Source organism: Sorex araneus, chromosome 1, assembly GCF_027595985.1.
Source record: "Sorex araneus isolate mSorAra2 chromosome 1, mSorAra2.pri, whole genome shotgun sequence".
NCBI classification, from domain to species: Eukaryota; Metazoa; Chordata; class Mammalia; order Eulipotyphla; family Soricidae; genus Sorex; species Sorex araneus.
The window spans coordinates 36,374,384-36,401,893 of record NC_073302.1 but is presented as its reverse complement, the minus strand read 5'-3'; the positions used below and the strand labels follow the sequence as shown (position 1 = coordinate 36,401,893).

The following is a 27,510-nucleotide window of genomic DNA, read 5'->3' as shown; positions in this document are numbered from 1 at the left end:
GTTTTTCTGTTTGTTGGTGTTTTTTTTTGGGGGGGGGGCGGTGTTTTGTTCTTTTGGTGTTTGGGACACACCCAGAAATGCTCAGGGGTTACTCCTGGCTCTGTATTCAGGAATTACTCCTGGTGGGCTTGGGGAACTATACGGGATGCTAGGGATCAAACCCAGATAAGCCCAATGAAAAGCAAACACCCTACCACTGCACTATCAGTACTGTTCTGAAATAGTTGTTATTGTTGTTTTTTCAATTCTTTGGATATGTGTTTATATGAGGGATAGATGAAATTTTATTTTTGATTCCTTGATGAACCTCCAGGCTATTTTCCATGGTGGCAGTTTAAGTTTGGTGGGAACTGAGACATCGTACCAATTTACAATTTGCCTAACAACAACTGGCTTTCCACGTGTTTCTCAGAATTGTGAGAAAGTTTATATGTTCTGGGAAAAGGGCAGGTATTTTGTTCGGAGTGCTGGGAGGATGACTGTCTTTGCCAAAAACCTATGGACTGATGGCCGGTTGCTAACAGAATAACTTATCCAGAATAACGTATCCAAAGAATGACTGCTTGCTGGGCTGCTTGCATACTGCGTGTGCAGGAGGCAGTCCTGCCTCTGCCCAAACCCCACCCCTCCCCAGCACCCCTAGGTGTGGCTCCAAAACAGAAAGAAATGTATCTAACAAGTCAAGAAATAAAGAATATACTAAGAATATACTCCAAACCGGTGATGGTGGTTTGCATGACTATTGTTCCCAGCAAGGGGGAGGTAAAGAGAGAGACAGTGCAAATATCACCGAGGTGCCCTCGTGGGAGCCGGGAGAGCCAGTCAGTCAGTGTCTGGTAGAAACTGGGACGTGCCTCTTGTTAGCGTGGAAGCTGCACGAAGGTTCCCGGGGAGGCGGGAGGACCTTCGCCAGCAGCGGTAAGGTTCTCCCTGCAGTGCAGGAAGATGAACTAAGTCTTCTTGGGCATTTAGTGAAGCAAGATCATTTTGGGGGTTCAGTTTGGGTTTTTTGTTTTTTGTTCTTTTGGCTCTTGGGCCACATATGGCGCTGCTCAGGAGTTACTCCTGAACTCCGTGCTCAGGAATCACTCTTGGTGGGTTTGGGGGTCAGAAATCAAATCTGATGGCTGGAGGAACCAGTTGGGATGGCAGATGCATGCCGAAAGTAGATAATGGACCAAACATGATGACCTCCCAGTGTCTGTGTTGCAAGCCATAATGCCCAAAAGTAAAGAGAAAGTATGGGGAATGCTGTCTGCCATAGAGGCAGGGGGAGAGTGGGAAAGGGGGGGGGTATACCCGGGATATTGGTGGTGGGGAATGTGCACTGGTGGAGGGATGGGTGTTTGATCATTGTGAGATTGTAACCCAAACATGAAAGCTTGTAACTATCTCACGGTGATTCAATAAAATTAAAAAAAAAATCAAATCTAAGTCAGCCAAGTACAAAGCAATACAAAGTGATAGTACCACCGTACTATCGCTCCAGCCTGAAGTAAGTTAGTTTTTATTTTATTTAACAACCCTTAGATGTGAGGGGGCGAGGAGGAGGGGGGAAATCCATGTTCAAGAGAGAACACAGGCTTCTGCAAAGTGCAAAAAAGCCACAAGCAAAGACACACAGAGACAAGCAAGCAAGATGTGTGTTCCAGGGAGACCACAGGGTTGAAGAGCGAGCCCAGACTTCCTGCATTTAGAGAGATAGCCGTTAAGTGCTGGATGCCACTGGGGGAGCCTGGGTGTCAAGTGGGGGTGGAGGGTGGCTGTTATATATTTGTCCTCATGCACAATTTTGCTGACATTATCCTGCACACAATAGCATAGCGGGTAGGGCGTTTGCCTTGCATGCAGCTGACCTGGGTTCGATTCCTCCGTCCCTCTGGGAGAGCCTGGCAAGCTACCGAGAGTATCCTGCCTGCATGGCAGAGCCTGGCAAGCTCCCCGTGCTGTATTCAATATGCCAAAAACAGTAACAACAAGCCTCACAATGGAGACGTTACTGGTGCCCGCTTGAGCAAACTGATGAACAACGGGACAACCGTGCTACAGTGCAGTGTTACTGCAGCACCATTCCCACCAGCAGTGCCAACTTTCCCCACCAATGTTTCCTGGTTCCCCGCTCCCCACCTTCCCCGACCCAGCCTGCCCTCTTGACAGGCACCTTTCTCAGCTCGGTTGTTAAAGTTTGGGTCTCTTGATTTCAGTGTTGTTGACTCTGTGGTTTGGGCATTTGGCTCTATCGGTCACTTAACACAACCTTTGTCCCTAGGGCCCCTGACCTGGCCCCTGTTGCTTCTCATCCGTCTCCCCTCCACTCTTTCCTTCTCCTCCCTATATGCTATGATCAGGGTGATCAGGGCATCCCTCCTTTGCAACATTGCCCTCCCTCATTCAGTTATTCTAAATACCACAGATGAGGGATGTCATTCAGAGAGATGAGACTTAACATCCGGCTTCAGAGTGATCTTGTCACAGCAACTTATTCCAGGCCTGGGAGAGCATCCACAGGGCAAAGCGCCTGCTTTGCAAGCCCCAGAGGCAGGCTTTCTGGAGAGACCATCACCCACCCCACCCTCCAGCACAGCAAGACCCACCAAGATAATTAGCACCCAAAAGCAGGCAACGGCAAAGAGTTGGTCCCACCCAGCAAAAGAGCAGCTCCATACAGTTAACCCACTAGGTGCGACCCCTTCTTTTTATTTGTAACTTTTTTCCTGATTAACAAATTTTATTATTAGAAGTCATTCTGTATCACCGAGTTTAAGACAGGTGTCTGTCTAGGGGCTAGAGCACAGCAGGTAGGGCGTTTGCCTTGCATGCAGCCAACCCGGGTTCAATACCCAACATCCCATCCCTGAGCACCACCAGCAGTAATTCCTGAATGTATGAGCCAGGAGCAACCCCTGTGTATCACTGGATGTAACCCAAAAAGGAAAAAAAAAAAAAAAGGTCTCTGTTATCTCCTATTACTGAATCGTGGTAAAGAGCTAAATTCTGAAGAAGTATTCAAATCATTCTCACTGTGTATTATAGCGGGTTTATTCTCTTTTTAAATAGTACAGCAGGTAGGACATTTGTCTTGCACACGACTGACCTGAGTTCAATCCCCACAGCATCCTGTATGGTACCCCAAACCTGCCAGGAGTGATCCCTGAGTGCAGAGTCAGGAGTAAGCCCTGAGCACTGCCGGATGTGCCCCCCAAATAATAATAATAATAATAATAATAATGATAGTTCTGAGGGTAGGGGGTTTGCCTTTCACACAGCCAACATGGGTTCGATTCCTCCATCCCTCTCAGAGAGCCCCGCAAGCTACCAAGAGTAGGCAAAGCCTGGCAAACTACCGTAGCATATTCGATATGCCAAAAACAGTAACAACAAGTCTCACAATGGAGATGTTACTGGTGCCTGCACGAGCAAATCAATTAACAGCGAGATGACAGTGCTACAGTGCTAAAGTTGTTGACAACAATGTATTACGTTTAATATTCCCACCACCAATCCCACCCACCATTACACCATTACACCTTCTCACCACCATATTTCGAATGTTTCCACCCTGACCCCCAACGTTTGTGGGTTCTTTTTTTTTTTTTCTTTTTGGGTCACATCCGGCGATGCTCAGGGGTTACTCCTGGCTTTGCACTCAGGAATCACTCCTGGCGGTGCTCAGGGGACCATGTGGGATGCTGGGAATTGAATCCGGGTCGGTCGCGTGCAAGGCAAACGCCTTATCGCTCCAGCCCCCATTTGTCGGTTCTTATCGTGGTTCCCTTCAGGCCCAGCCCCGGCCCGCCGTTGCGCCCGCTATGAACGCTGGGCGGAAGAGCCACCGGCGGCGGCCACGCCTGTCACCCCCGGGAGTCGCTCCGCCCGCGGCCGTCACCACCACCACCCCCTCCGGGGACCCGGTTTCGATTCCCCGCGTCTCCGCGGAGTTTCTCCCTGCGCGGCGGCTGCTGCGGGCCCGCGGGGATGAGCGACGGGGCCCCCGGCACCGAGCCGGAGCCCGCCGAGGCGCAGAACGCGCGCGCCTGGCGCTGCCCCGACCACGGCGAGCGCGCGGCCGAGCTCTTCTGTCGCCAGTGTCGCCGCTGCGTGTGCACGCTCTGCCCGGTGCTGGGGGCGCACCGCGGCCACCCCGTGCGCCTGGCGCTCGACGAGGCGGCGCGCGTGCAGGTGGGGCGCGGGGGGCGCGCAGGCAGCAAAGGGAGGGTCGCGCGCAGAGCCCGCCGGGGACTCCTCTAGGACCCCGGTGAGCGCGAGGTTCGGATCCGAGACCGGCCCGGAGCGGGGGCGGGGCGGGGGCAGGGGACAGTCCCCTCGGCTTCCGGAGAGGTGGGTTTGTCAGTGTGCATTTGGGACTAAGATAACCTTGACCTCACCGACCCGGGCGAGCCCCACCACGCTGCCCTGCGGCTGGGCCTCTCTCTAAGTGAGAGAAAGCGCAAAGGCCTTTCTACTTAGAAGCTGGAGGGTTAGTGAGATAGCACAGTGGGTAGGGCGCTTGCCTTACACGCGGTCCGATCTGGCGTGGATCCCCGGCGCCCCACATGATACCTCCCCCCAACCCCCAGGAGTGCTTCCTGAGTGCAGAGCCAGGAGGAAGCTCTGAGCACCTCTGCGTGTGGCCCCAAGACAAATAAATGGCTACTTGCCCCCAGAAAGCCCCACGCCCCCCTCTGACTCTCTCCTGAAGGTGCCTAATGGGGGGCAAGAATGGAGGATACAGCCTCAGCGCCACCCACAGGGGTCCCTCCCCCACACCACTCCTGACCCCAAATGGGGGTGGGGCGACACAGCTTCCATGTTTTTGTTCCGGGCCACATCTGCCAGTGCTCAAGGATTACTCCTTGGTTCTGCTCTCAGGCATCACACCTGGTGGTGCTCAGGGGATCATATGGGAAGCCTGGGGCTGAACCCGGGTGGGCCGCAGGCAAGGGGAGCACACTACCCCCCTGTACTCTACCTCTCCATCCCCACTGCCACCGATTTCTCACCCAGAAAAATGCAGTTTTCATCCGGAAAAGGAGGTTGATGCCAGCCCCCCTATTCTTCCGTCACCAGCTGGGTTGCCCTCCACCAGGTGCTTTGGCACCCTGACTCCCTGGGCTAAATCCTGAAAGTGGCCAAAGATTCTAGGGACCTGTCCCCACCTGTGGCTCAACCGGTCTGAGGTTCTGGTGTAATCCGGCCCCCTTGCCACCCACCAGAGTCCTCTACCAATTTCCATTCCCAGCAAATTTCACGTGGCCCAGAGCAGCTGCATGGTAACCTTTTTTTTTTTTTTTCTTCACTTTTTGGGTCACACCCGGCGATGCACAGCGGTTACTCCTGGCTCATGCACTCAGGAATCACTCCTGGCGGTGCTCAGGGGACCGTATGGGATGCTGGGAATCGAACCCGGGTCGACCGTGTGCAAGGCAAACGCCCTACCCGCTGAGCTATCGCTCCAGCCCCCTGCATGGTGACCTTTGACCTCAGAGGCATGCCTCATCAAGGTGGCAACCTTTGACTCCCAGGGTGAATATGGGCACGTGGCTGAATCCCGGCTTCAAAACGTGGCTCTGTAGGCTGTTATCCAGAGTGAGGGGAGCCAGGCTGCCAGCAAGTCTTGCCCCGTGCCGCAGGGACACCCTGCCCCTCACCTCTGTGAACTGCCTTATCCCCACTCGGCCAACCACTCAAACTGAGCTCTGTGTGTGCGGCCCTCCACACCATTCCACACTTACCTTGTGCCCTGAGTGCTGTTCCATAGCAGATGACTCCTCCTCTGACCTGGAGGAGTTCCCAAGGTCAGAGGGCTCGAGATGGAGAACAGACAGTGACACTAGTGAGGCTGGTTGAGTGTGGCAATCAGGGACTCAAAGACCTGGTATCCAGTGACAGGAAGTGTCTAGGAAGACTTCCTGAGGGAGGTGCCATTGAAATGAGCCTTGCAGGTACCAAGACAGAAGCCCCCTGTGACTACCTGGCACCAGGAAGCCGGGTGCCTTTAGAGAGTGGAAAGGAGCTGGGCTTAGACCCCATCGCTCTCCGCCCAGATGTGACCCGAGCAGCTGCACATGTGCGGCCTCTCCGTTGCTGAACGCCCATGATCCCCGAGGCCAAATAACTACTTTCGGCACCAGCAGCTTCTTGCAGAAATGCCTCTAGACTGTCAACTAAGCTACGGCCCCATGCCGCCCTGGGAGAGGAAAGGTTTTACTCTCTTGGCTTTTCCTTTCCCTGGTGGCGGCGTGACGACCACCATCTTGTAAGGCTCACTAAACAGCGGTACGAGCTTGCAATGATGCAATTTCTGGCAGAAATTTCTCGGACTTAGTTACTAAAATACTAAAATACAGAAATCCAAATCCATGTGGCCGCTGTTGCAGCCGCACGACCTCATATCTCTTCATTCTCAGCAGTGGAAAACAAATTATCAAATGCTGCCTCTTCAGCAGATCTGATTTTTGGAGGGAAATTCCAAATAATAATAGTGAGTTTTCTGTTGAAATATTGAATGTAATCAAAGTAAAGAGAAAGTAAAGTGAAAATCATCAGCCACACAGGCAGGGGTTGGGGGTGGGAGGGGAGGTATACTGGGGTTCTTGGTGGTGGAACATGTGCACTGGTGAAGGGATGGGTGTTTGATCATTGTGTGACTGAGACTTAAGCCTGAAAGCTTTGTAACTTTTCACATGGTGATTCACTAAAAAAATTTTTAAAAAAAGAAAGTTTAGACCCCACCATGGGGTACCAGTGTGCTTCTGGAAGGTGAGGCTATGGCTTCTACCTGGGGTAACAGCTCCCCACCTTACCCTGGCCACAGTGGCAAATGCTTGTTGGCTGTTTGGATCACTGTGTGCTGCAGGGAAGTTAGTTCAGGAGCCAGGCCTGTATTGCGAAAGAGAAAGTACTGAGCCCTCTCCCCTCCTTTCCCTGCAGAAACTCACCCAAGAATGTCTAAAGCACTTGGAGACCAGGCAGCAGCAGCAGGCCGGCAACATAGCCCAGATAGAGGACGCTGCCGAAAAGCTCAAGGCAAGTGGGTGTTTCCTCTCGGTTCCCTTCAGAGGCCCGCATTTCCACTCAGACCCACGCTAGCCCCCAGGAGGAGCCACCGGAAATGAAGACTGGCCTCAGATAGGGCAGAGCAGGTTTGGAGGGGCGGCCTGGGGCGTCCTGGACGTTCAGGGGTTCTTAGGGAGGGTGTAGTTCAGGGGCAACTCTGCTTACTGGCACGAAAAGGCAGTACTCGGGGGAGAGAGGTCACCCCATTGAAAAATGAGTCCATCAAACAGCTCTGTAAATAGACTGAACCCATTATGGGTCCAAAGTCTGCTGTTTAGAAACCTGTGGTCACACACACACACACACACACACACACACACACACACACACACACACACACACACATCCTTTCTAAAGCACGTCCAAGGTCCAGGCCACGAGTTCCTGTGAGTATAGCTTTCTGTGACATCCCCGAAGGGTGGCTCTCTGCCCCCATCATGCCACCTCTGGGGTTCCATAGGTGCAGGTGTGGGGAGTGCCACCCTCCCTTTGCACTCCAGCTGGGAGGAGATGACTGATCACAGAGTTGGTTAAGTTCTTTCCGACTCTGCCCGGTGGTGGCAGTCTGCCCTCTGGAACCTTTATCAGTGAAAGGGGTGGGTAAATAGAATTCATAGTAAATGTACCTGAAGCTGATTGCTGTCTCCCGAATCCAGGCAGAGGGAGAGACTTACTCAGTGTGTGCATGCTTTCAGACATCTGTTGTTTTTAGCACGGGGAGGGATTTAGACCGTCTACCCAGGAAGAGGAAATAACGTGTCTTTCTTCGGTCACAAAGCAGGGCAGGGCAGGCCCTGAGGCTAAGGTGGGGCTGGGCTCTAGCCACTCCACCTAGAGGGGCAGAAACCACGGGGGGATTCTGGGAGAGGAGAGTGAACACGGGAGGCCACGTGGAAGAGGAAAAGCCTCCGAGAACGCCGGCACCCCCCGCTACCATGTGGACAAAGTGTGGATGGGTGGTGCAGGCAGAGAGCCGGGGCCAGGGTGCCCTTCCTGGGTGCTGCAGTGGGGAGGGGGTCTCGGGGATGCTGCACTGCCGGGAGCCTAGCTTCTCCCTTCTCTGTCCCACCTCGCTCCCTCGGGGTCCTCCTCCCCAGGATCACCCAGCCTGGACGGGGAGATTGTGGGAGTCGGCCCTGCAGAGACAGTGGGCCTGAGTGGCTGTCTGTGGACTGGCAGCAGAGCCAGTAGCCCCTGGGGCGTGAAATTTAGAGCTTCAGCTCCCCGCTGTGCCCTCTCTTGTGACCCACCCGGGCTACAGGGGACCAAGCAAGGGCCAGGGGGCCAGAGGGGTGATATGGCCCAGTCTTCACCAGGCTGGAAACAGGGGCAGGGTTCAACCAGACCTGCTCCTGACCTAGACCTTCCCTTTGACCCTTCCCACCCCATGTATGAGGTTGATCCAGTGTCCTCGGTGGGGGGCAGCTCGCCTTCAGGGGTGTCCTGGCATGTCCAGTGTCCAGCAATACTGCTCTCCTCGTTTCTCACTGGCTTCTCACTGTCTGGGAGAAGAGACTCAGAGACTGGGCAGAGATGGCTCCACAGAACAGCGACCTGTGTGTGTCTGTGTCTGTGTCCGTCTGTCTGTGTATCTCTGCATCTCTGTGTGTGTCTGTGTATGTCTGTACATCTCTGTGTGTGTCCCTGTGTATCTGGGTGTCCATCTGTGTCTGTGTGGGTCCGTATGTGTGTCTGTTGTTGTGTGTGTCTGTGTCCATGTATGTCTGTGTATCTCGGCATCTGTGTGTTTTCGTGTGTGTTTGTGTGTCTCTGTGTGTGTCCTTGTGTGTCTGTGTGTTCACGTGTTTATATGTGAGTCATGTTTTTGTGTGTGGGTCTGTATATGTTCCTAATACTGGAGCAATAGCACAGCGGGTAGGGCATTTGCCTTGCATGCGGCCGACCCGGGTTCGATTCCTCTCGGAGAGCCCGGCAAGCTACCAAGAGTGTCCCGCCTGCACAGCAGAGATTGGCAAGCTCCCTGTGGCGTATTCGATATGCCAAAAACACTAACAACAAATCTCACAATGGAGATGTTACTGGTGCCCGCTCGAGCAAATCGATGAACAATGGGACGACAGTGTGACAGACAGACAGACAGTATATGTTCCTATCTCTGTGTATGTCTATATATGTCCATGTGTGTCTGTGTTTCTGTCTCAGTGTGTTTGTGTGTGTAACAGCCGTGTCGAGCAGCCTGCATGTGTATGCATGTGAACAAGTACACACACTCCTTCCTCCCCACAACCTACAGCCCAGACTTAGGGGCTGCTCCGGCTCTTGGCCCTTCCCAGGCTCCTAGACCCATCCCAGCTTGCCCGGCCCCGGGCCCACACACCAGTGCTTCCAGCACGGCTCAAATTTCACCTTAAACCAAAGCAAAATAAACCAGACAACACATTTCCTGGTTTCCTGGCCAGAATTCCCCCAGTCTTCTCCTTGCTAATCCATATTGCATAATCCTCTTCATCTGTGTACATCTGACATTTTTTATAAATCAATTATTTCTGCATTGTGGGTTGCTAATGTTTGTGCTGTACATTCTTTATAAAGTGCCCTGTAGACACTGGAACAGAACTGAGTTGGGAGCCTGGCAAGCTCCCCGTGGCGTATTCGATATGCCAAAAACAGTAACAAGTCTCACAGTGAAGACGTTACTGGTGTTCGCTCGAGCAAATCGATGAGCAATAGGATGATAGCGACAGTGACAGTTTTGGGGCCACACCCACTGGTGCTCAGGGGTTACTCCTGGCTCTACACTCGAGTCACTCTTGGTGGTGCTCGGGGAACCATATGGGGTGCTGGGGGTTGGTCCCAGGTTGGCCGCCTGCAAGGCAAACGCCCTACCCGCTGTACTATTTCTCCAGCCCTTTATTTGAAGTTGTTAAATAAGCACCCTACCCCTTTGTACTCTCGCTCTGGCCCCAAGAAGCACCTTTATAGTAAATAACTCTTCCCAACCAGGGTTAAGTTGCATTTCTTCCATGAGTTCATATTTTAGTTTTCTAAAGGTTTTTGTGCAAAATGTTTTACCTTATTTACACCTTTTAAGTTTTGCTACAATATTTTTAGAAATTTTGCTACTTTCTCCAGTATTTTACAAAAGGATCTTTTATTTCTCCTTTCGTCTTCCAGTTGGTTTCAGCTTATGCTTAGGAAATTGCGAAGTTTGACGTTTGGTTTGTTTTGTTTAAGTGGTCACACGCTGCAGTGTTGAAGGGCAGGGCACGTGGTGCCAGGGATCAAACTGAAACTCAAGGCCTCACACAGGGGCTCCGTCACTTACGCTCTCCCAGCTCCAGAAAGCTTGAGTTTTCTTTGTAGTTTGTCTTGTACAGGGACTTGCTAACCCACTTTCTAAAAGTTACTATAGTCGTGTCTGCCCCCGGGGCTTACTCTGGCAATGTATCATCTGCAGTTGGTTTCTCCTTAGGCGCAGGCAGATTCAAGTAAACAGTGGCTGACGGTGAAATTCTCTGAGCTCAGACAACTTCTTGATGAAGAGGAAAAGACAGCCAAGAAGTTCATTGACAGAAACATGCAGCTCACCCTCCAGGTGTTCAGAGAGCAAATCGAGTCCTGTGGGGAGCAAATGGATATTATTCACGGCCTCTCCAACCGGGTCTGGCGCATCAGCCAGGAGCCCAACCCTGTGCAGCTACTGCAGGTAATTCGGCGGAGCCCTCCCTGCCACCCCTTCCATCCTGGCCATCCCTGTGGTGCTGAGCACAGTCTGTGCTTGCCAAGGACAGGCCCGGGGACTGCTGTGTCCACGGGAGACACTTCCTGCCTGCACATGAGGCAGATGTGAGTGGCTGGGAAGATAGATGCTCTCTGTGGGCTATTTAAATCACAGCCCCCTGGGGCTGGAGTGATATAAATCCAGCAGCGGGTAGGGCGTTTGCCTTGCACGCAGCTGACCCAGGTTTGATCCTCAACATCCCATAAGGGGTCCCGGAGCACTGCCAGGGGTGATCCCAGAGCACAGAGCCAGGAGTATGTCCAAGCACAGCCAGATGTGCCAACCCATCCCTAAAATAAAAGGGGGGAAAAAAACACAGCCACAGTGTTTTTTTTTTTTTTTTGGGGGGGGGCCTCTGTGTTCCAGCATAGATCCTCACTCCAGTAAATACCAGAACAGTTGAGATCACCACCCTGGGGTTCCAGTGAGAAACCCAGACTCAGAGGTCACTCCGCGGCCACAGCTGGCAGAGAACCCGGTCCCTCTGATCCACAGCCCAGCTCTCTTGCTTCCCCGATCCCCACCTGTCCCGGGCCTTTCCCAGGGCTGATGACAGGGATACGGCCGCTGTGGCACTCCGTGGGTTTCCCTCCCATGCCGGTCTCTCCTCTGCCCTCTGCTATGGCTTCTGGGGATTTGGGAGCCAATCATGTTGGCTCGCTTCATAACATCCTTTTTCTTTTTCTTTTTTGCTGGGGGCAGGGGGTGGGCCACACTTGGTGGTGCTCAGAGATAACTCCTGGTGGGCTCAGGGGACCACGTGGGATGCCAAGGGTTGAACTCAGTTCGGCAATGTGCAAGCAATGTCCTACCCGCTGTACGATTGCTCTGACCCCACGTGGCATCCTTTTCCTGCCCTGTACCACCGGTGAACTTACAGCTGCTGAGGGGCCAGGAAGTGAGGAGGAAGGCTGGGCCCCCGCAGAGCAGGATGTCAGGGTGTGCACCGCCCCGCCCCAGCGCACCCTGTCCTCCGCATCTAATCCTGAGTGCCAGCTCCTTCGCAGCAAAGCCACACTGAGCACAGAAAGTGTGTTTAAGAAGGAGCAGCCCGCTGGAGCCACAGGACAGCGGGAGAGGCACTTGCCTTGCACACAGCGGGCCTGAGTTCCATCCCCGGCACCACATGTAGACCACCAAACCCCACCAGTAGTTTCTGAGAGGTGTAGAGCCAGGAGGAAGCCCTGAGTACTAGGTCATACCACCTAGTATGACCAAAAAAGAAAAAAAAAGGCGGGGGGGGGAGAGAGAGAAGCCCTTTGGACATGTCCCCAAGACTCCATCCTCAGAAAATCTGACCTCTCCCTATTGTCCCCCTAAGTGCCCCTTGTGAAGTGACTAAAGAACAGGGACGGACCCTAGACTCCTCCCTCGACCCCGAGCACGTGGCACCAAAGAGCACTCAGTGGGTGCAGGGTGAGGGTGGGGATGGGGTGGATGGTGCCGTTTTGTGCTCGTGGGCGGGCCCGGGTGAGAGCTGGGCTGCGCTGCAGCAGAGGGGCCCGGGCTGCGGCCGGCAGCTCCCAGAGCCCCCTCATGCCCTTGCAGGGCTACACGGCCGCTGAGCAAGAGCTGAAGCGCCACATGTGCCTGGGCGAGCTGTGCCACCCCGTGCCCTTCTCCTTCGAGCCCGTGAAGATTTTCTACAAGGACCTGGCCGAAGCCATGCGGAGCACATTGCAGAACTCCCTAGAAGTGCGCCTCAAAGAGAGTGAGTTCCTGGGTGACCTGCGCCGGGTCCTGGCTGCCCCCGATGCACAGAGGCCGGTGGATGGAGGGGTGTGCAGACCCTCTGACCACGCCCCTTTGTCCTCTCTCACAGCCTCCCTCGTTCCCAGGGACCTGGGGCACCTCCCTTCACTTGCTTGAGGCTCCCCCTCCTCTCTCTTCCTCTGTCTGACCGTTTCCCCTCTCCAGCCTGCCTCCTGGGCTCACTGCTCCCCTGGGGTCTCCCTCGAAGCCATCCCCAGCGCCTGTGGAGGGGGGCAGGAGGGCTCATGACAAAACCCCTTTGGGTCCAGCTCTCTCTAGTATCCTAGCATACATCTTTTGGTTGGTTTCATTCACTCCTTCTTCCCTGCTCTAAGGATGTCTCCGGAACATCCCCTGAGCCCTCCCTTCTGTTCCCCACCAGGCAGAACAGAGGACGGAACAAAGCACAGTGCGTCGGGGGTGTGGGGGACTGACAAGAGTGCTCAGCAGCCGTGCTCTGGGCCAGAGCCCAGCCCTGGGCGGACACCAGGGAAGGAGACAGGGACAGTAGGCGGCCTGCCTAAGAGGGGTTTGTGTGCGCTGACCCACAGGGGAGGCCCGTGCGCTCGGCAGTATAGCAGGGCTGGGGCATGGAGGGCAGCTTGCACAGAGGCCGAACCCAGCCACAGGCTCCTGCACCGGGTCCCAGCAGGCCCCTGGCTGCACCCGCCTGTGATTGCACTTCTGTAGGATGTGATGGCTCAGCTCCTCTCCGAAAGGCTGGAAGGCCCCATCGGTCCTCCTGTGTGCTACACTCGGAATGGCGCTCAGGCTTAGGCGCCAGGCGTCTGCTCTCGCTGGGCACAAAGGGCCCACGCCCTGGGTAAGAGAGGCCTGGCCCGCTGAAGGAAAGGCCCCGGGCCGTGGTGGTGGTGGGAGGGACAGGAAGAGAGATGGAAGCAGGCTGTGGTTCGGAGACTGGACGGGATGCCCAGGGCCCAGGGCTGTCCGAGGAGCCCCACTGTGGTCTGTGAAGAACAGCTGGCGGAGAGGGCGGGGAAGCGGGGCTGGAACGCGCTTGCATGGCCCTTTGCTGAGCGATCCGTCAGGCTGCAGGAGAAAGGTGCGGACAGGCAGAGAACGCAGGGGATCAGCTTCTGTAGTGGGGGTGCGGAGGGGGTCACCCGTCTGCTGTCCTGTGCTGCATTTCCCACACTGGATGCGTTGACGCGTTACAGAGTGGCGGAGCTCGGAAGCTCAGCTCACTTGGGAGAGTGCTCAGGAGGCCTGCCGGGGTCAGGCCATGGCCCCGCACGCGCCAGGGCAGAGCAGGGCAGAGAGCTGCTCCCTGGATTCTACTAAACTGCAGCTTTCGCATTCAGCGGTCTCACGCTCTGCTGGATCCGGCTAAACAGTGGCCCTAGTTATGCAGAAGAATGAATTGAGGGACTGGAGCGATAGCACAGTGGGTAGGGCATTTGCCTTGCATGCAGCCGACCCGGGTTCGATTTCCAGCATCCCATCTGGCCCCCCAAGTACCACCAGGAGTAATTCCTGAGTGCAAAGCCAGGAGTAACACCTGTGCATCGCTGGGTGTGACCCAAACAGGAAAAAAAAAATTAAAATGGTCAGTCTGTTTATCCCAAACAGCATGAGCCAACAGGAGTGGCGTGCCTAACTTTGTCCCCTTCATGATGCTGTTTTCAGCAAAAGGTTAAAGGAAGCCCCAGTTTGAATTTAAAAAACAAAAAAAAACACTGTGGTGCTTCATGGATCAGGTGGTAGTTCTAGAAAAGCAATCAAGAGATGAGACAGGTGTTAAAACTGGACAGGGAAGTACCCGGGGTGTCCAGTGACTGCATCCTCAGGCACTGAGACCGGGATCTGCTTGGCCAAGAGTCAATGGTGGGATGCCTGGGCCTCCTGAGCACCACGTAGGGGACCCCCAATATATAGTATATATATATATAGATTATAGATCATGATAATTTTGTATGTTACAAACATCATGTGTTATGTAATGTGTGTTTTATATCATATACAACATGTATTATATCTAGATATTAGAGGCAGTGAAATGTTGGACCTGTTAGAGGTATCAGGTCTGGCTGTCTCTGTGGCGATGCTAGGACAGGAGGGTCGGCAATTGGACGGATGATTCTAGATTTGTGGGCAGACTGGGATATCCACAGGCCACCTTTGCAGAGACCTCCGGGAGGAGGGCTGGGAGCAAGTACTGGGGTGGGGCTGGGGCTGTGTCTCTGGGCAGGAGGTGAATTCCAGTGTGGACAGACTCCGAGCAGGACCCCTGTGCCCACTCTCACCGCCCCCTATTTCCCATCAGGGAGAGCTTAGTCTGCCCTCAGGCACCTTCTGTGTACCTCGCTTGGAAAAGCCTTTTCCTCCTCCAAATCTTGCCCATCCTTTTATTTTTTTTTGGGGGGGAAACACAGCAGCGGGGGTTGGGGGTACACCCAACAGTGCTCAAGGGTTACTCCTGGCTCTGCACTCAGGGATGACTCCTGGCGGGGTTCTGGGGACATTACTGGTGTCCGCTCGAACAAATTGATGAGCAATGGGATGACAGTGACAGTGATTTTTGGGGTCACACCCAGCGGTGCACAGGGGTTACTCCTGGCTCTGCATGCTCAGGAATTACTCCTAGCAGTGCTCAGGGGACCATATGGGATGCTGGGAATTGAACCCGGGTTGGCTGCATGCAAGGCAAACACCCTCCCCGCTGTGCTATCGCTCCAGCCCCTAGATCCCTCCTCTCATGGCTTCCCTCTGTCCCCAAGCAGGAACACACAAAACCACCACCAGGTGTGCTCACATCTGGTGCCTGAATGGGAAGCCAAGGCCGACCCCGGGGAGCCCTCGAGGTGGGGGGGTAGGGGGGAGGAGGAGACAGCAGCGCCAGCATCCTGAGCACCAAGCCAGGTACCAGAGGCGAGACCTGGGCCACCCATGCCACGCCACTGACACTGGCGGACTACAGTGGGCACAGAGACAGAGCTGGAAGGGGCTCTGGGGCTGCAGAGAAGGCCTTCGGGGAGGAAGCACTTAGCCGCCCTTACAGGATGGGTGAGATTGGGGTGGGAGACACAGTCCGGTGGGTAGGGTATCGCCTTGCATGACATGGACATGACCCCAAAAATTAAATAATTAAATAGAGGAGGAATCTATCCCCTGTTTGGTCATCATCTCCGTGTTTCCTCATTTGTGCGTCACTCAAGCTTTACGATCTGTTCCAGATGTGAACTGTCAGCTCTCGGGCTCCTCCAGCGCCAAGCCCGGCTCCCTGTTGAAGACGGGGCCCACGCCAGAGCGATCACTCTTCCTGAAATGTAAGAATTTAGAGATGGGTAGAGTGGATAAGGGAGGTGGGCTGCGGGGGATGGAAGGGAGAGCGATCGATGGTGCCCATGGACATGGCTGCCCCCCCAACCGTACTTCCCCTCTCTTTAAAACACCTTTATCCTCAGTACTTTTATTTTGGGTGGGGGCTAACAACCAGCAACGCTCAGGGGTTACTCCTGACTCTGCACTCAGGAGTCACTCCTGGCAGTGCTTGGGAAACCATATGGGATGCCAGGGATTGAACCCGGGTCGGCTGCATGCAAGACAAAGGCAAACACCCTACCCGCTGTGCTATGGCTCTGGCCCCCACTCAGTACTTTAACATCAGGAAGAATGCGTGTCCACTGGAGACAAATTAGAAAACAACATGGGGCTAGAGTGATAGCACAGTGGGTAGGGCATTTGCCTTGTACGTGGCTGACCCGGGTTCGATTCCCAGCATCCCATATGATCCCCTGAGCACGGCCAGGGGTAATTCCTGAGTGCAGAGCCAGGAGTGACCCCTGAGCATTGCTGGGTGTGACCCAAAAAAGCACACACACACACACACAAAAAAAAAAACCAACAACAGCAAAGAGATTTTAATTGTTTTGTGGGGGCCTCTCAGGCCATGTGTGGTGGTGCTGGACAGGATGGCATCTATGGACCCCACGGTCTCACACAGGCAAGGTGCATGTCATATTCCCGGTCCCAGAAAACAAAAGCAAAGTCTTTAAAAGAACTCACAGCTCTCCAACAGACAGCTATTATTATTTGTCCTTTCAGTTTTCTTTGGCAGAGCAATGTGTACCTACAGTCAATGGCACATACATATGTAGTTTGCAAACATGGTAACATACCATACATATTGTTTGGCAATGTGTTTTTTTTTCACTTGCTGATACATTGTGGACATCGTGTATCCTCTTAATTTCCATGAAATACACGATTCCTATAGAAAATTAGAAATTACAGCTACATAGTAGGAAAGAGTTGCCTTTCCTGGAGATATATACTATTAATATTTTGGAGTATGATCTTTTGGACATTTTAAAAGCACATAGATTTTTAGTGGGATCAGCTTTTATAATTTTTGTATTTGAAAGTATAGCTTGAGGGGTGGGAGTGATAGGACAGCGGGTAGGGTGTTTGCCTTGCAACCTCGGCCGACCCAGGTTCAGTCCGCGGCATCCCATGTGGTCCCCCAAGCACCACCAGGAATAATTCCTGAGTGCAGAGCCAGAAGTAACCCCTGAGCATTGCTGGGTGTCACCCAAAAAGTAAAAATAAAGAAAGAAAAGTATAGCTTGAGCAATCATTTCAGTATAAGTAGTATACCAGTTAAAGGGTGCAGAGTATTCCATTGAATAATAATAATTTAAGTCTCATAATGTTGGATATTTAGGCTGCCTTTTATTTTTATTTCTGAAATGCTGATGTGAGGAAAGATAGTACAGATAGCAGGGCACTTGCCTTACATGCAGCTAACCAGGAATTGGTCCCCAGCACTATATATAGCTCCTCAAGTACTACCAGAAGTGATCCCTGAGCCAAGAGTAAGCCCTGAGCAAAACTGGACATGGCTCCCAAGCCTCCAAAAATAAATAGATAAAAGTAAAACAGTTTGTGGACATAGTTGCTGAATTAATGAGTGAAGGGGTATATATTCCTTAGTAGCACTCCATTGCATTGCACTGTCATCCCATTGTTCATCGATTTGCTCGAGCAGGCACTAGTAACGTCTCCACTGTAAGACTTGTTACTGTTTTTGGCATATCGCATATGCCACGGGTAGCTTGGCAGGCTCTGCCATGTGGGCGGGATACTCTCGGTAGCTTGCTGGGCTCTCCGAGAGTGGCTTTTAAAATTATATTTTAGGAATAATTTCTCAAAAGTAGAATTGCTAGGGCCCGAGAGATAGTGCAGTGGGTAGGGCACTTGCCTTGCACATCCCAACATATGTTCAGTCTCTGGCTCCCTAAATGGTCCCCTGAGCCCATTGGGAGTGATCCCTAAGCACTGCTAAGTGTGCCCCCCCAAAAAAAGAATTATTAGATATGCTTTTTAAAGTAGATTTTAATTAAAATATTATATACATAAAAAGAGGGCACAAATTAAAGGGAGGGAGTGCAACTGAATGATTTTCATGGGGGGATTGGTGGGGAAGGTTGGGGTATACCCACAGGTACTCAGGGCTTACTCCTGGCAGACCTTGGGGGACCCTACATGATGGCAGGGATCAAACCCTAGTAGGCCACATGCAGGGCAACCACCTAACTCCCTGTACTGTCTCTCTAGCCCGAAATGATCTTTTAAGTTAATATAGTCCTTAGCCTCGTTCAGACCAAGAAATAAAAAATTCCAGCTCCCTAGAAGCCTTCCTTGTATCTCCTCCTCGTCACTATCCCCAGGATAACACCTCTCTCCTTTCTTCTATAACACCACAGATTTTGCCAGTTTGTGACCTTTATATGTGACTTGGTTATTCCAATTGCAGGCTTTGTATTTGTGAGATCCATACTGTTGATGGAGCCTGTTCAATGTAGTGTTCCATCATATGGACACTGTATAGCCTACTTTGCACCGTCTTCTCCTGACTCAGGTTGCAACAAAAGTTCTCATGCATGTCTTTGAATGCACACAGGTGTCTCTGCTCCCTGCTCCCCACCAACCCCCAGACTGAACCCAGGGCATCATGCGTGTAAGGGAAATGCTGTACCACCAAATGCACCCCCTCTGTCAGGCCGTATTGTTCTGATACAGAATTATTCCAAATGTCCTGCCCTGGGTCTTGAGGCAAGAATGTGAAGCTGTAGGGATCAGAAAAGGGGAAAATAGATCACTAGTTACAGACAACGTGATTATTTACAGAAACTCCCTAATCTAGATAAATTAGAGTCATTAAGTGAATTTAGAACAGGTGCTGAATGCGTAATGCCAGTACACAATTTATTTTTATATACTGTAAACAATTAGAAAGTGAAATTCTATTTCGTTTTCTATAGAAATTTTAAAAATAACAGGAATATATCTAACAAAAAATTTACAAGGCCTCTTTATAGAAAACTCCAATTCATTACTGAGAAAAATGATTGGCAAGGCCGGAGCGATAGCACAGCGGGTAGGGCGTTTGCCTTGCACACAGCCGACCTGGGTTCAATCCCTGGCATCCCATATGGTCCCCCGAGCACCGCCAGGAGTAATTCCTGAGTGCAGAGCCAGGAGTAACCCTGAGCATTGCCAGGTGTGACCCAAAAAGCAAAAAGCAAACAAACAAAATGATTGGCAATATCTGCTAAAGCCGAGCAACCCCTGGGTCTAGGTCCTGTGATTAGCAAGGGGCTTCCTAGAGTGCTTAGGGGACCCAGGGCCACTTCTGACAATGGTGGGGGACCACGGTGACCTGGGGGTGCGGGGGTCAGGTGTGTGGTGCTGAGGGTTGAGCTCAGAGCCTGGCATACAGGAAAGGCGTAGGCGCCAGCCCCTTGAGCTGCTTCCTGGGACTTGCATATCTCTATATGTAATATGCAAAAGGGACTTATTTTAGGAAGTTTAAATCGCTGCTGCCTTCCTGGAGGTCAATTTGGCAATATTTTAGGATTCTTTCCTTTTTAAAAAATTGGGCTGGAGCAATAGCACAGTGGGTGGGGCATTTGCCTTGCACACGGCCGAACCGGGTTCGATTCCCAGCATCCCATAGGGTCCCCTGAGCACCGCCAGGAATAATTCCTGAGTGCAGAGCCAGGAGTAACCCCTGTGCATTGCTGGGTGTGACCCAAAAAGAAAAAAAAAGTGCATAGGCATTAGGGAGATAGCTCAAAGGAACCCCAGAACTGAGTAGTCCCTGAGCACTTCCAGGTGTGACCTCAACATAAAACAGTAATAGAGTTCAAAAGGCAGGGTATCTACATGTATATTTAAATATATAAATGCATAATCGCTATCAGGAGCTCAGTCCTAGAGCACTTGCCCTGCATGTGTGAGGTCTGAACTTTGGTCCCCGTACGGTTAAAAGAATACAAATACAATAAAAGATGTGATAACAGCAGTGTTATCATAAGTCTTTCTTTGGAGGGGCAGGATGGTTTTGTTTGCTTTGGGGGCTACATCCGGCAATGCTCAGGGGTTGCTCCTGGCTCTGCACTGAAGAATTACTCATGATGGCATTTGGGGGACCAAATGGGATGCCAGGGATTGGACCTGGTTGGCCGCATGCAAGGCAAACAGCCTACCACTGTACACCTGCTCCAGCCTGGGAGGGTTTTTTCTACTATTTTGTTTGGGGACTACACCAGGCCGTGCTCCTAGATTACTCCTGGCTAGGTATCACAATGGTCCAGAGAACTATATGCAGTGCCAGAGATCAAAGTGGGGTTGGCTGTATGCAAAGCAAACACTTTAATCACTGTTACATTTCTTCGGCCCTCAAACAACTTTTTAGCAGTCCTTTGAAAGACATTATTTTTCTAGGAGGCTGGAGTCATAGTACAGTGGATAGGGAGCTCACCTTGCATGCAGCCGACCTGGCTTCGATCCTCAGCATCCTATATGGTCCCACAAGCACCATCAGGAATAACACCATCAGGAGTAACCTCTGAGCATCAGAAGTATGGCCCAGAAATTAAAAATAAGAGGTATTGTGTTTTAAAGGAGGGTATTGGAAAGGGTTAGGATAAGTCATAATCCATACATACAACAAAGTCTACAAACATCAAGACTTCATAATCTGAAAAGGCAGCAGAGACCGAGAAGGGAACACTTAGTAAAGAATGTTGGGAGGACCCACTTGAGTTGAAAGCCGAGTACCAAAAATAGACTATAGACCTGAACATGATGGCCACCCAATACCTCTATTGCAAACTACAACATCCAACAGGAGAGAGAACAAAAGGGAATGCCCTGCCACAGAGGCAGGGTGGGATGGTGGGGGTTGGGGTGGGGGTGGTGGGAGGGATACAAGGAACATTGGTGGAGGAGAATGGGCACTGGTGGAGGGATGTAAACCAAATACAAACATGAAAGTTCATAAGTTTGTAACTGTACCTCACGGTGATTTACTAATAAAAATTTAAAAAAAGACTTCATAATCAAAACTTCATCAAAACTTCATAATACATCAATATATTTTCATAAAACAGATTACTCAAAAAGCATATGTGGTGTGATACCAATGTTTCAGTAAGCAGATAAGGTGGCAGGTAAATTAAAGACGGACATATGGAAACAGTGACGAAAGGAGTTTTCCGTAACACATTTTTTTTCAAATTTTTTTAATTAGTGAATCATCATGGGGGGTACCGTTACAGACTTACAAACTTTTGTGCTTGCGTTTCAGTCATACAATGATCGAGTGCCCATGCCTCCACTAGTGCCCATTTTCCACCACCAATGCTCCCAGCATCCCTCCCACCACTCCCACCCTGCCTCTGTGGCAGGGCATTCCCTTTTGCTCTCTCTCTCCTTTTGGGTGTTGTGGTTTGCAGTAGAGGTATTGAGTGGCCTTCATGTTTGGTCCATAGTCTACTTTCAGCTCACATCTTCCAACCCGAAGGGGTCCTCCCAACATCCTCTACTTGGTGTTCCCTTCTCTATCTGAGCTGCCTTTTCCCCCAGCATGTGAGGCCAGTTTCCAAGCTGTGGGACAGACCTCCTGATCCTTATCTCTACAATTCTTGGGTGTTAGTCTCCCACTTTGTTATTTTATATTCCACAGATGAGAGCAATCTTTCTATGTCTGTCTCTCTCTTTCTGACTCATTTCACTTAACATGATACTTTCCATGTTGATCCACTTATATGCAAATTTCATGACTTCATCTTTTCTAACAGCTGCATAGTATTCCATTGTGTAGATATACCAAAGTTTCTTTAACCAGTCATCTGTTTCCGGGCACTCGGGTTTTTTCCAGATTCTGTCTATTGTAAACAGTGCTGAAATGAACATGTAAGTGCAGATGTCATTTCTACTGTACTTTTTTGGATCTCTGGGATAGTATTGCTAGGTCAAATGGGAGATCGATTTCTAATTTTTTGAGAAGCATCCATTCTATTTTCCAAAAGGGCTGAGCCATTCGGCATTCCCACTAGCAGTCTATGCATGGTTGACTTCTATCTTCAATGCATCATGGTCTGCAAAGGTAGTTGATACAATTTATATCTTCCTGATTCTATTGAGATATGTTTTGTGACCCAGCACATGGTCTATTTTGGAAAATGTTCCATGTGCACTGGGAAAAAAAAAATGTGTATTCTTTCTTTTGGGATGCAAAGCCCTGTATAGATCTATTAGCCCTCTCTCTCCTATCTCTTCCCTCAAAGCCAGGGTTTCCTTTATGAGTTTTAATCTTGTAGATCTATCTAGAGATGATAGGGCAGTGTTGAAGTCTCCAACTACTATTGTGTTGTTAGCTATATCCTTGTTAAAATCTGTTAGCAGTTGTTTTAAGTATTTAGTTAGTCCCTCATTAGGTACGTACACATTTAGGAGTGTGATATCTTCCTGCTGTACATATCCCTTGACTAGTAAAAATTGGTCTTCGCTGTCCCTTTTTTTTTTCTTTTTGGGTCACACCCAGCGATGCACAGTGGTTACTGCTGGCTCATGCACTCAGGAATTACTCCTGGCGGTGCTTGGGTGACCATATGGGATGCTGGGAATCGAACTTGGGTTGGCCTCGTGCAAGGCAAACGCCCTACCCGCTGTGCTATCTCTCCAGCCTCTTTACTGTCCCTTCTAATCTTTTTCAACCTGAAGTCTATGTTGTCGGATACTAGTATGGCCACCCCAGCTTCTTTGCTTGCAGGATTGTTTTCCATCCTTTGACTTTAAGTCTGTGTTTGCTCTAAGTGTTTAGATGTGTTTCTTGTAGGCAGCAGAATGTTGGGTTAGTTTCCGAATCCATTTTGCCTCTGTGTCTCTTAATTAGTGCATTTAGACCATTGACATTGAGGGAGATTATTGTCATGGGTTTTCTGCCATCTTTCTGTAGGGGATTGTTGTGCTTGTAGGGATTTTTTTTGTCTCACAGTAGCCCCTTTAGTCCTTTTTTTAAGGTTTTTTTTTTTTTTTTTGCTTTTGCTTTTTGGGTCACACCTGGCAATGCACAGGGGTCACTCCTGGCTCTGCACTCAGGAACCTCCCCTGGAGTGCTTAGGGGACCATATGAGAATCGAACCCGGGCAGGCTGCGTGCAAGGCAAACGCCCTACCCACTGTGCTATCGCTCAAAACTTTTAAGTTTGGTTTTGAGTCTATGAAGTTCCTGAACTGTTGTTTCTCTGTGAAATAGTGTATTGTTCAAGTTTGAGAGAGAGTTTAGCCGGATGAAATATTTTTGGTGAGGCGTTCATTTCATTGAGTTTTTTTCTCCATGACACTGTTTAACATATTGTTGATAAACCCCATGACACAAACATTTATTTATTTATTTAGCTTTTTGGGTTACACCCAGCGATGCTCAGGGGTTACTCCTGGCTCTGCACTCAGGAATTACTCCAGGTGTTGCTCAGGGGACCATATGGAATGCCAGGAATTGAATCTGGGTCGGCTGCATGCAAGGCAAAAGCTCTACCTTCTATATTATCACTCAGACCCGGCACAGACATTTAGACCATCCAAAAGGTGTGCAGAAACATTTCTTCTCTATGTATCCCTCAGCCACCTCCCCCGAGGTCATTAGGGTGGCAGGCGAGTTTTCCCAGCTTTCTTAGTGAATAGTGGGGGCGAGCCGTGGGGGCCGAAATGGGGGGATCTGGGGGAGCTCTGGGCACGAATCCTGAGCCCAGGGGATGGGGCCTACACCCAGGGGCGGGGCCTGTGTCCCAGGGGCGGGGCCTATATCAGGGCGGGGCCTGCATACAAGGGTTGGGACTGCATCCCAGGGGCGGGGTCTGTGTCCTTGGGGCGGGGCCTATACCCAGGGGCGGGTCCTGCGTCCTGGGGCGGGGCCTACACCCAGGGACGGGACGGGCTTCCCGGCTGGCTCCGCCCCGGGCCATCAGGAGTGTCCTGTTGTCCCCGACCCCCGCAGACGCGCGCACGCCCACGCTGGACGGGGACACGATGCACTCGCGCCTTCGCCTGTCGTCCGACCGACTGACGGTGCACTGCGGCCTGCTGGGTCGCCTGGGACCCGCGTCCGCGCAGCGCTTCGACGAGCTGTGGCAGGTGCTGAGCCGCGACTGCTTCTCTGCGGGCCGCCACTACTGGGAGGTGGACCTGCAGGAGGCGGGCGTGGGCTGGTGGGTGGGCGCGGCCTACGGCTCGCTGCGGCGCCGCGGGAGCTCGGCCGCCAGCCGCCTGGGCTGCAACCGCCAGTCCTGGTGCCTCAAGCGCTACGACCTGGAGTACTGGGCCTTCCACGACGGCCAGCGCTGCCGCCTGCGGCCCCGCGACGACCCCGACCGCCTCGGCGTCTTCCTGGATTACGAGGCGGGCGTCCTGGCCTTCTACGACGTGACGGGCGGCATGAGCCACCTGCACTCCTTCCGCGCCTCCTTCCAGGAGCCCCTGTACCCGGCCCTGCGGCTCTGGGAAGGGGCCATCACCATCCCCCGGCTGCCCTAGGGGCCCGCGCCGCCGCGCTCCACCCCGCCGCAGTGTGTGCAGCTGCGCGGGCGCCCCCTCTCCGCCCCCAGCCCCGCTGCCCGGGCCACCTGCCTCCTGCGCGTCCACCCAAGCCATCCCCGCTGCGCTCCCGCAGCCCTGGACTAGCAAGAGGCCCCGACTCGTCTATCCCTGGTGTGGACGACCCGGATCGACTTCAGCTTCTTCGTGTGTCACCTGCGCGCAGGACTCAGCTACATGACTCCGAGGCCACTGTGTCTGGTCCTCTAAGCGCCGGAGGGAGCTGCCCCCAACCTGGCCTGCCCCTCTCTACGGAGAGGTTCTGCGAGGGGGGAGGAAAGCGTTCTGCATTAGCAAAGAAACCTCTGCACCTCTTTCCGTTGTCCTATTGTTCTTTCCAGACCCAGGCCTTTCCTTTGCTGGTGCCTCACCCACCCACTCCTTGCATGCTTGCAGGAAACTTTCCTCTCTTTACCTGCCTCAGTCTTCTCCAAGCACCAGGGCCGCAGGAGCCTCCCAGCATAGAGCCAGCAGTCTCCTGAGTGGACTTTCCCATTGGCTTGGGAGCACTGATCCCTGTCCCTCCTGAGCAGCTCAGAAAGCCCCCTGCAAGCAGTGAGTGGGGTCATGAGAGCTGCACTGGGGGGGGGGGGGCTCCTGGAGGACCCCACCTCACCTCACGGTGCACTGGGGGAAAGTTGCTTTGGGCCGAGGTCTGATTCCTTTCTGGTGTGCCCAGCTCAGCCTCCGACTCCCAGGCAAGAATCTGGCTAGACCCGGTCCCAGATCGGAGCTTTGCAAGATTTTATTACTTATTTCTCAAGGAGTGCTGAGAAGAAATCATGTCCCTCAGCAACTGTGAGGGGGGCTGGGTGGGTTGGGGCAGCCCGGGCACCCCTGTGCTCCCCTAGTCGGTTGGGTACAGATGTTGCCCCAGAGGGCCCTGTTGGAGAGATGGACGCGTGGGGAAGCAGGAAGGCCAGCTCCTCTAGGGAAGGGCTCTATTCCAGGTTCTTCTCTGAAAGGTCCGCGTCTTACAGTGTAGAACAACTGTGTAAGTGTCTTCAGTGTTGAATCTGCAGACGGGGCGAGGGCCATGCGAAACTAAGTCCCTCTCATGGTCGGCCCGGGCTCACAGAGCACAGCGGAGTCTCACCCAGTACAAACGCACCCATTTCTCAGTGCCTTTGACATAAAAGGGGCACTTCATGTGGGAGGCTTGTAGAGTCAAGGGACCCAAAAAAGTGCCTTTTTTTTTTTTTTGCTTTTTGGGTCACATCCGGCATTGCTCAGGGGTTACTCCTGGCTCATGCACTCAGGAATTACTCCTGGCGATGCTTGAGGGACCATATGGGATGCTGGGAATTGAACCCATGTAGGCCACGTGCAAGGCAAACGCGCTACCCGCTCTGCAATCGCTCCAGCCCCCGAAAAGTGCCTTTGAGTTGTAATGAAATCATTTCAATCACGTCCCGAGTAATCTCCACTCTAGAAGAGCAGAGAATCGGGGGACTCATTCAGCCGGGGAGGGCACCACCAAACTGTCCAACAGAGGAGGGCGGGGCCGCTGGAGCTCCCCCCTCTCCCCGCTGACATCTAAGCCTTATCCCCAGACCCACAGCGCAGGGCCCTGGTACGAAGAGCGCTCAGAGTCTGTCAGGCGCAGAGGTGACATGACATTTTCCAGCTATTAACTCATGTGGTCCTCACCCCAGCCCTCGGACCCGCCAGGTGAGACTGAGACCCAGAATAAGTGGCCTGCTTGTGGAACCCTGGCCAGTGTAACGCGTGTGACACTCCCGACCTTCCTCTCCTTGTCATCTCTGATGCTTTGCTTTTGCCCAGTTACACTGTGGGACTTGGGGCTCCCCTGGTGACCTTCCGAGGGGAGTTCTGACGTGACTCACTCTGAGGGGGACTTGTTTAGAATTCATGTCAGGAAGGAAGTGCTGGAACTAACAGCATGAAAACTGGCCTTTCTCGAGTGCCCGCTTTTGCAAAGGCGGATGCTAAGCCCCTATCTCTAGCTCAGCCCCAAATCATGGAAACTCAGGCTAGTTTTTTCCCCCTGTCCCAGAGCACTATTCCCAGGGGTGGGGGTATTCCCCCTCTGCCGGTGCTGTGAGGCTCCCGTGAGCCAAAACTAATGTGGCCCCCTGCCAGAGTGTGTTGGAATCTCCAGGCTCGCTGCCGTGCCTGCTAGACCGAGGTTTCTTGGAATAAAAGATGGAAAACTTGGCCCTTTTGTGCTTGTTCTCCACCGGGAGCTGGGGCTGCTCCCCGTGCCCTCACCAGCCTTGCTCCTCGCCCGTTCCCTCCGACATCCTTCTGGCTGCGCCAGTCAGGGGCCACAGGTGAAATGGGAAATGGCGGGGGGTGACTTGGGAAGGGGGTGCGCGGCTGCTGAGGGGGATGGAGCTCTTGATTCGGGGGCGATGCCCTGCCCGCCACTGTTTCCGCCCGGGAGTCCGAGGCCACGTTGGTTCTCACTGCTGTCAGCTATGAGGGGCTGCCCTGTCTGCAGTCCACACTGGCTGGGGAGCAGCGGCCTTGCGGGGGCACTGCCTAGCAGACAGCACATGGTGTTTCCCTCCCCTCGGCCTGCTGGGGAAGCCTTGGTATAGGAAGAGGAGGAAGTGCCCAGGTCCGAGTGTGCCATGTTCTGCTGGGGACCCTCCCGGGGTTCCAAGCTCCCCCCTGACTAAACAGCCAAGTCCATAGAAGGATGCTAAGCCCTTCCCTGCTCCCGGGTTTCCTGGCCACACGGCCTGTGCCTCGTGGTAAACCTCAGCGGGTCAGACACGTGGGGCACGGCAGGGAAACTGCCCATGCCTGACGTGATCACTCCTCCAAGGGGCCCCGGGTGACGTCAGTTCACCTGGCAGGTTGCTCAGTGCAGTGGTGGGGGGAGGCAGGGGTGTGTTCTGAATTCACCTGCCTGGTCCACAAGAGTCTGAGGAGTGCTTAGTCCTCAGAGTGGCCTTAGGTGACAGCTGCCACTGGCCACATGTGGCCCCTGGGAGGCCCACACAGACAGCCCAAGCATGGGCTGACCTTTTCTCCCTCGCCCCACTCACACAGTCCTCTAGCCAAAGGGCATGTCCTCTGAGTTGTCCT

General features: G+C 52.7%; 1 protein-coding gene across 1 annotated transcript; it reads left to right on the top strand.

Moving 5' to 3' along the window:
- The first annotated feature begins 3,975 nt into the window (after positions 1–3,975).
- TRIM14 (tripartite motif containing 14) lies at positions 3,976–25,068 on the top strand. The gene is made up of 6 exons (XM_004600422.2): positions 3,976–4,179; positions 6,931–7,026; positions 10,490–10,723; positions 12,347–12,509; positions 15,745–15,837; positions 23,858–25,068. The coding sequence occupies exons 1-6, from the start codon at positions 3,976–3,978 to the stop codon at positions 24,391–24,393; spliced, it is 1,326 nt and encodes a 441-aa protein (XP_004600479.2). The 3' UTR covers positions 24,394–25,068.
- The last annotated feature ends 2,442 nt before the right edge of the window (positions 25,069–27,510 follow it).

What these genes read in the sequence shown, in the direction of transcription:
- TRIM14 (XM_004600422.2), top strand. Translation starts at nt 3,976, where the DNA reads ATGAGCGACGGGGCCCCCGGCACCGAGCCGGAGCCCGCCGAGGCGCAG. An exon ending in ACCCTGTGCAGCTACTGCAG is followed by an intron (nt 10,724 to 12,346) that starts GTAATTCGGCGG and finishes ATGCCCTTGCAG; the next exon opens with GGCTACACGGCCGCTGAGCA. An exon ending in GCGATCACTCTTCCTGAAAT is followed by an intron (nt 15,838 to 23,857) that starts GTAAGAATTTAG and finishes CGACCCCCGCAG; the next exon opens with ACGCGCGCACGCCCACGCTG.